Source organism: Sander vitreus, chromosome 1 (assembly GCF_031162955.1).
Source record: "Sander vitreus isolate 19-12246 chromosome 1, sanVit1, whole genome shotgun sequence".
NCBI classification, from domain to species: domain Eukaryota; kingdom Metazoa; phylum Chordata; class Actinopteri; order Perciformes; family Percidae; genus Sander; species Sander vitreus.
This window is the reverse complement of record NC_135855.1, coordinates 19,652,908-19,667,672: the sequence shown is the minus strand read 5'-3', so window position 1 is coordinate 19,667,672 and position 14,765 is coordinate 19,652,908. Positions and strand designations below refer to the sequence as shown.

At 41.8% G+C, this 14,765-nt stretch overlaps 1 protein-coding gene across 1 annotated transcript in view; it reads right to left on the bottom strand.

Moving 5' to 3' along the window:
- Positions 1–2,840: 2,840 nt before the first annotated feature.
- acsf3 (acyl-CoA synthetase family member 3) overlaps positions 2,841–14,765 on the bottom strand; it is a 38,888-nt gene continuing 26,963 nt past the window's right edge. Inside the window, exons 8-10 of the mRNA XM_078247158.1 lie at positions 6,799–6,933; positions 6,270–6,381; positions 2,841–3,935 (exon numbers count right to left, since the gene is read on the bottom strand). Coding sequence (XP_078103284.1) covers positions 3,821–3,935; positions 6,270–6,381; positions 6,799–6,933 — 362 coding nt within the window. The 3' untranslated portion in view covers positions 2,841–3,820. The remainder of the gene's footprint in view (positions 3,936–6,269; positions 6,382–6,798; positions 6,934–14,765) is intronic.

Genomic DNA, 14,765 nt, shown 5'->3' with positions numbered 1-14,765 from the left:
TTCTTCATTGGTGATGATTTGGCCCGCCCCCAATGCTTAAGCCACGCCCCCTTTCACAGATTATGAACTGTATGACATTTAGATTAAATGATTCAACAAATATAATAATAATAATAAAAAAAATCCCCTTAAACTTCTTAAGTCTCACTTAAACTCCCTTGCTCTTCATAACTAATGATTTTCCTTAAAATATAGTTTATATATAATTAGGGATGCACCGAATCCAGATTTTTGGGTTTCGGCCGAATACTGAATCCACTTGTTAAAATTCTGCCGAATCTGAAACCGAATACTGAATCCTACTCCCATCCTCAGTCCATTAACACAGTAAACACACTAATGAAGTCCTTCCTTTGCCGTACCTGAAGTTGCTGCATTTTGGCTGCTGTCTGTAGATTCCTTCATGCACAACTCGTATTCTTTCGGATACTAATACGCAAATGTTTTAACAGTGGCGATGTCGTATATTGTTTATGGTCCACCACGAGACAAATTGGCATTGCAAATTGAACATGCAGCTCAACTTGAATCACCTTCTTTTGACTGAAAGTACTGCCAAACAACACTTTTTCTGCTCATGAATTCCATTTTCACTTTCTCACAGCCTACTGCATTGAACGGTCCACCTACGTAAACACCTTCTCATAATCAACGGCGGCGTCATTACGTCGACCAGCGTAGCGAGCATAGTGCAAGCGTAGGGTTCGGTTCGGTGGGAAAAAAATCTAAGGTTCGGCAGAAACCAAACCCCGTCAAAAAGCCCAATATTTGGCCGAATCCGAATCCTGGCTATACAATGCTCGAATAGTTCCTCATTTTAGGAAATATACATTTTTGCATTATTGCTAAGAGTTAGATGAGAAGATAATCACATAACTCTTCCCTAAAATGTCAAACTATTTCAGCAGCATCACTACTGGGTGTGGTCAGAAGGGTTCTGTTACACCTGTAACAACAGCCAATGGTAATGATGACAAGGCGTACTGACACACCCTGGAGGTTAAACCACTGAAGATCAGCTGGCGTTCAGTTGCTCTTTAATTGCTTTTATTCCGAAGCACTTTGTAATTTTTGTTTAGAACATTTCTATGTAGATAGTTCATACCTGTCCCTGTGTCCTTTGTTTCACTTATAACGACTTAATTGACTGCCCATTGATTTCTGTCAGCCCTGTGACGAAGTTGCATACTGTCAAGCTTTTCTGTCTGCCTTCAACCAGGGGTATGCTGGGATATGATTCTGAAAAGCGGATAGAGAAAATGAATCAATGATTGAATGAGCTGGCATTCAATCAGTGTGCTCGATGTAATAAAAAATCTCACTTTGAAATGCAATATTGTTTCAATCCTTTGTTGGCTTGTGATGCCAGCTGGCTCCTGTTATAACCTAATGTGTCCATCGTCTGAACAGGAAGCTAAAGTAGTCTAGAAAATAAATAAATATGATCTTGCAGGCAGACTTACATAAAAAAACTGTGACAAACTAAAAAAACAACAAAACAACATGACAATATAGACTCTCCCATCATCTTTTTATAACATCACCTGGTTCTTTTAAACCTTTGCCATTCTACCCAATCTCTCCATGTGTCTTGAACACATAAACAACCTCACAACGGTGTCCCCTATAACCCCCCTTCCAGGACCCTGGGGCCCAATAAGCAGCCATCTGCAGACAACCTCTTCCACCACGCTCCAGCAAACAGGCAGGGAGTGTTTGAATGTGTGTGTGTATGTGTGTGTGTTGACGTGGATGTAGTTCAAGGGCACGAGTACTCCATCAAGCTTGAGTCCAGGGAATATCCACCAGCTTCCCCTCCCCTTTTGTGCACCAGGGAGGCACTGGAACCTGTCCTGAGTGCCCCCCTGAACACTCACACCTACAGTAGAGTGTATCTGTTACTGCATACCAGCTCTTCAGTTTTGATTTTGACCCTCTGCTGCTAGCTGCAGCCTCAGCCTTCCTGCCCGTGGCCCTGGCCAACTCTCAGCTTTGGCGTGGGTGGTTAGGTGGGGCGACGGGGGGGGATTTGGGGGCACTGAAGCTGTCCTCTAGTGCTCTTGTAGCCCTGCCTGCTCATCCATCCTAGCCTGCCAGCCCACAGATCGATAGCTTTGCTCTCTTAATCAGGTCTCTGGTGACTGTGGGCGGACAAGTGTGTATATGTGTGTGTGTGTGTGTGTAGACAGGAGCTTGTATCGGCTGGGGGTTGCCCTTGTGTTTCTTTCCATCTTCAGTTCTGTGACTGTTCATCATGACTGTTTAGCTCAACTGAATTTTAGTGCCTTTCTTCTGTATCTCCAAATCCTTTGCATGTACAGTAACTTGTTCAAAACCCTATGCTGACTTTCTTCTACCTCTACATTTCGGTCTTCTTTTAACTTCCTCGAGCCAGCTCTTATTTAGGCTCCAATTTCTCTGACTGTCCTGCTTTATGTTTTTTCACCCCTCTGTGCCTTTTCTGTCAACTCTTCACGCATTCTCTGCCTATTCTGGCAGCACGCCAGTGCTCATTCAAAAGGAGTCCTCAGAGTCACTTTGGTCCCGGTGGTGCTGCAATCTGTTTTGACTTGTGATGAAGACAGAAGAGGTGAAGTACTGGAGAAATGGAGATGAGAAAGGATGAGAGGTGAGAAGAGCGAGCAGAGCGAGAGGGTTAGTCAGATGGAGTGCGGGGCATCCAGCTGTGGTGTTGTGCCTTGCTAGAGAATCCGCCATCAGGCTCTCTTCACACCTGTGTAACCACAGCTGCACGCACGCATGCACACAAGCACACAAGCACACACACACACACACACACACAGAAAAAACAAGTGTGACAACACCGCTTCATGCAAAAGTATTTTATAAAACTTTTTAATTTTCAGATAAACATCTGTTATTTCAAGTGCACCAGTGTGTGTACAATGCCAATGACCTCATATTAACAGTGTTTTCTCACTGATCGCCACATTGTTATTTTGTTTAGTGCAGGTGTAATTGACCATGATTCTAGACACCATCACTCGACCACCAAAAGTAATATTGTATTCTTTGATCACACAATTTTCACAAACAAAACATCAGGCACCAGTTTGTATGAGTGCTCAAATCACTTTCACCAGTAGGTATCGCTGTGTTTAAGTATTTTTGTACTATATATTAATCTTTATAGTACACTGTTTTTGCAGTTAGTATACAAGAAATCAACAAACTGCACCAAAAGCCAGTTAAAAATAACTTTTGTCATGTTTCATACAAACGTACATACTCTAAACCAGCTTATAATTCATAATCATAATTAAAATATAACAGTATTGTATTATGGAACTGGGACACTACTACAACTGCAAACCCTAAAAAAGTGGGTCATATTAAGTTGCATACCAATAAACGTCTGTCACATCCATGTTGGTTAGTTTAAATTCTAAGCACTTTTTTATTAATGCAACTTCAAATAATTTTGACGTTTTCTTAATAAACTCAGTTGCAATTTGGACACACATTTTGTGTCCTCTTGTCGTAGTTCTGTTTCATTTTGCCTCAATAAATTACATATCAAGTAACAATTTCCAGACCTCTCTTACACCTTAACTGGTTAACAATGCTTGGCATAATTGGCATTCAATGTAATAGAATTACCTTTATTGCAGTGCTCATAGTTGTGATTAAGTTAGAGGTTAAGTCATTTTCCATGAGGTTATTTTCCATTAATTTGTATTTCCTCTGTACAGTTGTCTGTGAGATTTATCTGATCTAAGGACCAGATGGGGACAGCTAGGACATCTGAAGTTCTTTAACCAGGAAACTGTATGTTGTCATACATATCGAGGGGGTCCAGTCATGGGAAGAAGTGTCGCAGGAGGTCCTTCTTGTTGACCTTACCCATCTGATTCCTTGGCATCTCCTCCACCAGCACCAGGCCTGTGGGGATGGTGTAGGGCACCATGTGCTCCCTGCAATAAACACTGATGTTAATACAGTGCAGACTGTTTACTGCCGAAAGGAAGATAAACACAGACAGGCATGCACAAAAAACACACAACCCTGATCAATGTGCACATATGGATGGGAATATGCACACGCACACATATTCAACAATGGAAAAAAAACAAAACAACAATTGCAAAACAAAGACTAGCCCTGTGGCAGAGTAGTCGAGATAAGAAAAGAAATGTCCTTCATACACTCTGCAGCTCTCTTCCCTAATATCCCCAATTCGCCTTCCAGACACAGACAATTCCCTTCATACAAAACAATATAATCGCTGTGAGATGAAACAAAACAAAACAAAAAAAATAATAATAAAAAGGAAAAACAGAAGGCTGGGATAATTAAAAGTGTTTTTTTTTTTTCGGTTTTGAGTGCACGGTTGTTACGTCAAGTCTTGAAGCCTGGAGCTTTTCTATTATCTTCTAACCTAGTTTGTTTGTTTGTTTGTGCCTGATTGTGTGTGCGTTTGTGTGTGTTCCTGTGTGCATGCTTGTGGTGCGAGCGAGCATAATGACTCATACTGCTGCCATCAAACAACTCCTTTCAGCAGATGTCTCCGTCTCTCTGACTCAGTGAGTATAGTATGAGTGAGTATATGTGCATACATACACATCTCTGTAATGGGGCTTGCTCGTGTCACCAATTTCTCCAGGGCAGTGTGTTGGGGTGTGTGTGTGTGTGTGTGTGTGTGTGTGTGTGTGTGTGTGTGTGAGAGAGTATGTGTGTTTGTTTAAGGCAGTGTGGGGCGCAGAGGGTGTGATAGAGATTCAGACTGACAGCTGAAGCCAGGGCACTGAAGAGTGAGCATCCATCTACTTGTTTATGTCTCCTTTTATCTCCCTCTCTCTCTCCCCTACACCGTGGCCTCAGCAGTAGGCTGTGTGCTGGCATTGCCTGTCTGCTGGCAGCACCCATGGCTGTAAACACGGTGTGGGTGAGAGTGTGTGTGTGTGTGTGTGTGTGTGTGTGTGTGTGTGTGCAAGTGTATGTCAACCTGGGTCACAAGCAGCAGTAGTAATCCACCATGCTGGACCAGCAGGCCACAGCAGTAGGATCTAAAACCCCCACACCATATGGGGCCCACTGCTGTGTGACACACACACACACACACACACATGCACGCGCACGCACACACGCACACAAACACACACACACACACACACAGACACACACAAACAATTCAGAGATGTGAATAAATGATAGTGGTGGGTGGTAGAAAAATTGTATAGAAGACAAAAACAGATGTTGGGAAAGTGAAGAAAAAAAGTGGACATAAATTAGATAAAATTCTATGTAGAGGGTGACTAAAAGAAGGAAAATAAAAAAAGAAGAGGACTGTTTGCACCTTCAGTCACTCTAAAGTTTAGGGCTGCATGTCTCCACCAACTATGTGTGTTAGACAAAATAAACTCTACTGACATTTAGAAAGGGCAGAAAAAAACAACTGTTAGCTCATAAGACAAAGCCCTCCATAACAATCATTTGTACGCTTCCTCCACGTCTTCCTCTTTTTCATCTCATGTCTTTCCTTCAGCGCCCCTCATTAGTCCATCTCTGGCCTCTCTTTCTCTCACATCCCTTCCTATTGATCTGAGGACTCCGGGGCCGGTCACTGGGGATGTGTGTGCTGAACGGCAGAGTGTGCAATAGGAGCCTGTTTACTAAAAGACTGACAAAGAGCTGTAGAAATTGTCTTCTTGAATCAGTGTAATGAGATTTAACCAAGACAGGGTCAGCACTCCTTTGTATTAATGGAATATGTTTTTTTGTTTTTTTTGTTTTGTTGAATTCAGGATGGTGGATTGTTATTCAGGTCACAGTCTCATGACGCAAGGTTTATAATACTTTGAGTACGAATTTTACTATGTAATTATAAACTCTACTTGTACCAGCAATGTGAACTTGCGGTGCTGCAAAATTTGAACCAGGTTCAACTTTCATTTTGCTGGGCAAACTTACACCATTTTACCAGAATTAATGAAGGAGTTGAGGATGTTTTTTTCATGCAGTACTGAAAACAACCTTTGACTGAAGGATGCAGGTTTATGCCCAAAGTTGCAAGCATATTCCCCACTTTAGTGCATGTGAGCAAAAATACTGAAGCCCACATAACCTTCCACAGAGGAATACATGATAACATGCCTATAAAGGTCAGTTAATAATCTGTTATGAAACTGTGTCACAAATTTTGCATCATTCTGAAAAGCAAGTGTACACACGATACCACACAAATGTAATGAGAGCTAACCAACAGGCAGTGTCTACTAAGGAAAGATTATCTAACTGAGTCACAGTACCTCGCCCAGGTCTTCAACTCTGGCAGGGTCATACTCTGCCCTTTCTTCAGCTGCACCACTGCGGTGACTTTCTGACCCCAAGTGGCATCTGGGGCCCCTATCACAGCCACATCTGCAAGGACACAAATCACACAAGGCAGACATGTTGTTAAGTTTCAACTGCTCAATTTATATCATCTTGCAGTGCAGTGTTTAAGTATTAGGACACTGACACATTTATTGTTGTGTGCTGACTTTCATCTTTAAGTAGAGGTTGTTTACATGCCCACCAGATGAACAGTGTAGGAATTGTTGTCCTTTTTCTAGATAGTATAACAATGTTAGGGGACGGTCAAGAACATTCCACTGTGTAGTCATTAAAAACTGTATTGAATTTAGTCCGACAAGTGTTCACTTAATATTGATGTGAGTATATGAATGCCCTCAAATTCCTTGACACTTCAACTTTAACTCAATGTGCTACAGAGCCAAAACAAAGACAAATGCATTCCTGTCCTACCTACAAACTAAACCTGTACAGCACTCTTACCTATGATATCTGGATGAGCCAGTAGGTGACGCTCCACCTCGAGTGCACTGATCTTGTAGCCACCACTCTTGATGATGTCAACACTGCTGCGGCCCCTAATCCAATACACACCGTCTTTATAGACCGCGGTGTCACCTAAAAGACATAGGAGACAGGCAGTACCAAATAATTAAGAAAGGAAAGGAACTTTTTTTTTTGTTCATGAGCAGGTTAGGAAAGGGATAGTTTCGTTGAAAATAAATTGTAAACTTATTTTGTATTTTTCAACAAGACTTTGAGTCTGCGGCCATGCTAGCGGGTCTGTGAGGCTGTACCTAGACACAATGGTGCTTTGAGCTAAATGCTGATGTCAGCATGATAAGCAGCTTCCTAGCGTTTTACCCTCATTATTGTATTCTCTTTCATTACTTGAAGCATACGGGTGGCATTCATGAAATAACCTGTCACTGAACACCACGAAACCAAAAAATTGATACTGGACTTCAGGAGGAAATGCAACACAGACTCTTGCCACCCTTGCCAACACATTTTTGAACTATTGCCCTCTGGGATATAGGTTCGGCCAAAACATGCGCCTCTAGATTCAGGGACAGTTTTTTTTTTTCCCCACAAGCAATTTGCACATTAAATAAGAAAAAAACAATAAGCACTTTCATCCACTCATGCTGCTACGCACCTACACTTTAGGTTACAATGTGCAATACGAGTAAATGATTTACTATTTTACTACTTACTAATTTTACTATTTGCTCTAGTTTTAATCCTTTTAACATCTTCACATTGTCTGCTCTATGTTCTTAGTTTAATGTGTGACATTCATATCACCTTTATGACTAGATTTAAGGAATGTAGGGTAAGGAAACTTGGTTGAATACAAGGTGTGTGTGTGTGTGTGTGTGTGTGTGGTGTGTGTGAGTGTGTGTGTGTGTGTGTGTGTGTGTGTGTGTGTGTGTGTGTGTGTCTGTAAGCATGCATGCATGTGTGCTTTGACACAGGGAAAGTCAGAGTGCAGTGGATGGATGATGTGAGTGTTGAAGATCCCCCCACATCATCCTCCAGACACTCACACTCCCACACCTGTCTGGGGGACAGGTGTGGGGGAGGATGAGTACAGCATGTGGGATGAGGGGCTCAGCTGGGCCGGGGGATGACGAGCAGAGGAAATAGGTCAGTATGGATGAGTGAAGAGAGACGAGGAGGAGAAAAATGGACAGAGGAGAGAAGGAAAGGAGAGAGGAGAGGAAAAGCAGGAACAGGAAGTGTCCTTTTGGATTATTACAGGTGGATCGTCCACAGCTGCGACCGAGGAGGGAATGGATGTGTGTGTGTGTGTGTGTGTGTGATACGCTGTAGTTAAGGTTGGAAGGTTGAATACAGGGGGTGGACTGAGAGCTCAACAAAGTACAGGAATAAGGGCCGCGGATATAGCTATATTACAACTAAGGGCAATTTTTTCTGCAGGATGGATGATGAGGAGTTTACATTCCACAATTACACACAAATATAAACAGCGGGCCCTATTTTAAAGACATAAGCGCACGGTGCTTCTTGGCAGGTACGTTTAGGGCGTGTCCAAATCCACTTTTGCTAGTTTAACGGCGGAAAAAAGGGTCCGTGCGCCGGGCTCATGGTTCAAAAGGGTTGTACTTAGTGTCTTCAATAATTCATAGGTGTGTTTTAGGCATAACATGAAATAAACCAATCAGAGTGTCAACTCCCATTCCCTCTAGAAGCGCGTTTGTACCTTGGCGCATTGCTATTATGATGGCGGATTTGTACATGTATATTTTTATTTGTAATCTTTTGCATGTTTGTGTGCTGCTGCGCTTCCCTGTGTGTGTGTGTGTGTGTTTGTAACAAGCATAGTGTGCGTGCGTTGTGTATAAGCCTAGGCACATTTTACTAATTTGCTGTTAAAATAACAATGAAATGCTGCGCTATTGACTTTAGACCAAGTTTTTGTTGGTCAATGGCGCGATCACTTCCCGCTGCCTCAAGATAGCAATACGCCAAGAATTCACCTCTACACACCTCCCTGTAACACCAGCACGCCCATGGGCACAAAGATGGGCGCAGGTGCATTTGCTATTTAAACGATGCGGGCGCTGGATGGGAAATTGACAACTGCGTCTGTCTTAAACTAGCAAAGAAACTTTCTTCTGGTTTGCGCTGTGCCGGGTGCAAGACAGGGCCCAGCGAGTTTATTCTTACATATGACCATTTTTTTACTCAGTAATGCAAAAAAAATAAAATAAATGTGTACACTAAAATCTACACATTTAATTTAATTTGACACAATATTTGGGTTATAGAGCCTTTAGAGATCCAAGATTTATTATTTTTCCACCAGGATTAAATACCTGGCATTGTGGAGAAGCATTAAGACCAAAGTGCAGGGAGATGACATTTACAGAAATTATAATGTTTAAATGAAAATGCAATACAATACTAGAAATACTTTACAATACCATTGATAATGAAATACTAAGAAAATTAATAACAAAATGGTTTTTGGTTAGTCATGAAAGTAATAGTTTTGCGTAATACACTTATTTACTGCAGTATCAATCTCCTCATCTAACTAGTGTATTTCCCAAAATTTTGAACTATTCCCTTTTTTTTTTTTTTTTTTTAAGGAGGGGTGGGGTTGCACTGGGAGACTTTGGACTCATTCCCTCAGCATTTCTAAAATCCTGGGTTCCACCAGGTTAAGCTGTGAATGTTTGCAGACACTACAGCAGGAAAACAGTCGACATCTGAAATATGGAAACAATGACAGAAAAGGACAGGCCCTGCCTCACCTAGAATCAACACGATAAAATATTTTAGGAGAAGGATTATATTTTGATGGTGGTCTGTTTTTACTGCCATCTTCCCTCTTTCCTCTACTTCATCATTTAATCTCATTTGTTCTCTAACCCTGTATCGCTCTATCCATCTCACATTTTTGTCCACTTTTTCAGTGTCAGCCAGACACACACAACTATGTTTATTTTTTTATTGTTCCATCCTTGCCCTTTTTTCTCACTACCTCTGGAGAATCTCTCATCACATCTCCTGTTTCCTTCTCTCCACCTATCTTCCCTGTCTCTTCGTCCCCCTATGCCTCTCCGCTTCAGCATCAATAGAGGGCCCATCTGTTCCCATACATCACGCACTTCATTTCAGTTTATTAGCTGGGATAAATCATAAATATTTCATTATACATCACGGGCTGCTGTCGCCTGCACACCGACAATTTATCACTGCTGCCCTCTCTGCCGGCTTGCCACGGCGGCTATAAGCTTTCCAGTCTATTAAACAAGATTGATACAGTGTGTAAATTTAGATATTGGGAATTTCTTCACAGACCACTGCTCCGCACTGATAGGCCAGGGTAACAGGGGAGGGGAGGGAGGATGGAGGGAGAGAGCAGAGGGAGGGAGGAGAGGAGCTTGGTTGGGTGTTAACACCACTAACAGGGTAGTTACAGTTTCCCTTATTCTCCTTATCTTTTGGATGAGGGGAAAAAAGAAAAGTGTAGGAATAATTTGGTTACAGCTATGTAGCTCTCTCATCTTATGCAAATAGAAATGGGGAAAAGAGCAGTTTACATGCACATTGATAAAGCTGTTGTGTCATGTGTGTGTGCTGAAACTAATAAAAATATCATCAAATTCGTCCATTTGGCTGCAAATGTTTAAGCGTGGAGGAAGAAAACAGCATTAATGAGGCAATGTTTGACAAAGGGGTTGAAAGGAAACACTCAACATACTTGAATTGAGTTTGAAGTATTTATACAGGACTCTTTGACCTTGTCTCTTTGAGGAGGAGGAAATAACAAGGGAAAGAACAGTATGTTTGGAGAGAGGCACAAGTGGGAATAGTGATTGGAGAACACAGACTGATAAAAGAGGAAAGAAGAGCGGGAGAGGGATTGTAGGGAACTGTGTTACTAGGACGTTCACTTACACACAAGCTTGTACACATATACGCACTGTATGTATGTGTGTGCGCGCGCACACACACACACACACACACACACACACACACACACACACACACACACACACACACACACACACACTTCAGGCATCAGAGACTCTCTGCCATTATGTGTTATGGCGTCGGAGGCAGATATGGCCGAATGGCTTTCTTAATTAAAACGATAAGAAGCCTAATTGCACTGGGCTTTCATCTCATTCTGAGGCATTAAAGAAAGTGAAGGCACACAGTGTGAAAAAAAGAAACAGAAACAGATCAAGACTTTAACTGTAGGATGGAGGGCAGAGAAAACTTCCATCATGTTTTTTAGAAAACAAGAAAATGACATGGCTCGGCAGAAAACTTCATTCTGTTACAGAGCAATTAAAATTTCTTAACATGAACACTAAATTATTTTTAGGCTATTAATTGTGCAGAGAAGCGTGTTATCAACAGTTTTTTTTTCCAGCTACAGCAATCTTTCAGAGTAACATAAAATTGCTTTAAAAGGAATTTCTGCTGCAGTGTGACCATTTAACATTTTAGCAGAACTCTGGTAATTGACCTTCATGCCTGCTGACATCTTTTCGGTTACTCAAAGAAGTCAACATTGGTGTCATTCTTGACATTGATAATGGTAAACCAAGCATCTTACATTAACAAACAAACTAGAGGAAAAAAGGAGGAAAATGGTCTGCAGTGAGAGGGGACCAGTCACGGTAAAGATTTCAAAAGGAGGACCCAAAAGCAGGAGGCCAGTCAGGCCGGTTGGCAGAACAAAAAGTGAGCTTTAATAAACATAAGGCTGAATCCAAAAAAACAAGAACACTAGAAACACTAGAAGATACACTGAGAGCCAGGAACAAACGCAGACAATCAGACAGTAGTCATGTTTCCATCTAATTGTCAAGCAAATTTAGAGCGAACTTTTAAAATGTCGCAAAAAAAAAAAGAAAATGCGAATTAGAAGCGTTTCCATCAACTGGTTTAGAGTGAATAAACTAGACTACACAGCTCATACCTTAGGAATGGTATGACAGAAAATGGTATACCTTGAAACCAGTAACCGGCCCATGCCTAGTGCAGGGCAATACGATTCAAGCTGTTGAAACATTTCGTCAATTTACCCGACGTGGCTGAGTCAAAGGCTATAGCGCATCGCAACGCCACTACGCACCTTGTGCCACAAGTGTACGGCGCACTGGATGGGACCCATATCCCGATCCTTCCCCCATCCGATGGATACCGGGACTATAGTCATGTGAGTTACATGTTCGCTACGTCACAACTTATTCAGCAAAGCTGTTTCCATCTCCTAGCCTAGAAATCTAGACGCACCCTAGCGGCAGCAAATGTAATTTGCAGCCAGGGTCAGTCTAGCAACTTTCCGTTGGCTGACGAGCTGGAAAAACCAAACTCTAGTCAGGCCAATCACATCGTGTATAGAGTCGGTGGGCGGGCTTAACATAATGACGGCAGATTTGCGTCGGTTCCGTGTGAATTCCCTGCTACTTGAAAACAAAGACGATGGCTGCTGCTGCTGGCGAACAGCGGTCTTTCGAATTGGCTTTGGCCGCGACTCTGGAAGACTTGGAGTTAAGCTTTTCTTTGAGAAAAGAACAAAGAACGGCACTGAAGTCATTCTTAAAAAAGGAAGATGTGTTCGGAGTTTTGCCGACTGGATACGGCAAAAGTTTAATCTATCAACTAGTGTTGCTCTGGTTGGTTGTAGCGCTATCCTATTGCGTGCAGAGGGAATTTGAAAGAAAACCGTTTATCCCGCCCCTCGGATTGAGCCCCGCCAATGGTGAGTTCCCAGACCCAACATCTTGATGTGGGTCTGGCTTGTCAGGCTAACTGTTTTTCAAAAAAGGCAAAAACCACCTCAAGCGAGCGTAAAAACTTTTTTTGAGAATTTGAGGAAGTTTGCAATAAGTTTGCGATACTTCAGACTGCGCATAAAAATAAGTTGATGGAAACATGACTAGTGAAACAATAGAACACTAATATACTCAAGGAAAGGAGAGTGGCAACGAGGGACAGGTGACATGAGGGCTGAAGAGGAACAGGTGGAACACATCAGGGCGGGGCAGACAATCACAAAGGCGGGAAACACACAAGGCAGGAAGTTAAACAAGACAGACACTAAGCAAAACCCAGGATCATGACAGAAAAGGTAACGTGGAAAATGTAAAAGCAAGATGAATTATAAAACATGTTGCCTCTATACTGCATAAAACAGCCGTATAATCTTTTACTGTAACGAAAGAGTTATATATAACACAAAAAAAACCAACAATGCCAATATATTAAATACAATTTTCACCATGCAAAGTCTATTTGATATTTAGTTGCATTACATGTGATGCAGGTAAGATCCCTATGGCTGCACCAGGCTGTTGGCTCTTCAGCTATCAAACAAGCAGTTTGCCTCTCTCCCTGAGTACCCACTCATCAAACCCTCAGAGCAGGCAGGGAAGCAGCATGGAGGCGCCACAGTGATGGTAACATTTCAGTTGTGAAAATGTGAAATATGATTTGACAAGATTCAAAAGTATCTATGGTATATTTTCAACGCTTTCCCCAAATCATTCATCGTTGTCATTGATTTATTTATGATTGGGTGCATACATGTGCCTTGGCAAAAAATTAATTGTCGAGGCCTCGGTCCACACAACTATTCCAAACTACACAGGCACAGACACACACTTCAAGCCTTAGTGCTCAATTCGGATTTATTGCTCAGATCTGGAGTTTTTTGTTTAGCTGTTGAAATTATTTGTTGTTGACATCCAGTGTGAACTGGTCACGCTCCTGAACTTACCCACATGCGCAAAAGAACAATAAAATAGACGTCACAACCAGCACGTTGTCGTACAGAAGTAAATATGGAGACCACTGATGCCAGCGTTTACGGTTTCATTTCTAAGTTGATGTGCAGTGGAAGCCAGCTAATTTGTGAGCAGATGATAATGAGGACAAGGAGAAAGCTGTACGGAGGTGTGTGGATGTGGAGTCTGAGCCAGGAATGGTGACGTGAGGGACCCTCGCCAGCACAGAACTATGACAAATGTCGATCCAGAGTGACGTCAAAGTCACATGAATGAAAATCTGACATATTTAGATTTAGTCAGATTTAAGACCAGATATGAAATCAGAATTGAAAAGATCAAATCCATGTTATTTGTGCTTTTCACACTGCCATGAAAAAAACTGATCTGAGTCACATATGAGCAAAAGAAAAAAGTAATATTCAGATTTGGGCCACCTTTGCCTGCAGTCTGAACATAGCCATAGTCTGGACATGTTGCTATGCTTAGACACAAAGCGTGTGAAAGAAAAGGGCAGAGTCTGACATATGACAAAGGCCAACATCACAAAAACACTCCAGCCTGTCTGCCACTAGCATCGCTGGAAGTAGAGAGAATCAACAACAACAACATTTCTTTTTTGTAGCGGTGACAGTGCCATAACAGATTTCTGCTGCTACTGAAATAGATAGAAAAAACTGTTATACGAGTGTTTGAATCCGACCTTGATGAAAGTACTGCGTACTTGTATTTTGTGTGCACACCCCACTCAATCATTGAGATGTAGCTGGCATGTAGCCTCCTGTAAAGTCCACACTTTGAGTGATAAAATGAAAACATGTCCACATTCACATTATCACCTCATTCTGGCTTTGACTTACTGCACATTTAAACTAAGACTGCAACAGCTTGAAAAAAGGAGGACACAATTATCCATGGGTAGGGTGTGGCTCAGAAATCCAATTCCAGGCACTCAAGTGGGTGGTTAAAAAATTAACAGTATACAGGCTACTACACTAGAAAAACAAACTGGCACACTTAATAACTGTTCAGTCATAAATTACACAACATTTTAAATGTAACCAATTTGAATGTCTTCATAACTAAACAAAGCAGATGTGTCCTTTCCTAATACTGAGCATCTTCACAAATTTTCTTTTTGGGATGAATTAAGCTCTAACTTACATTACATGA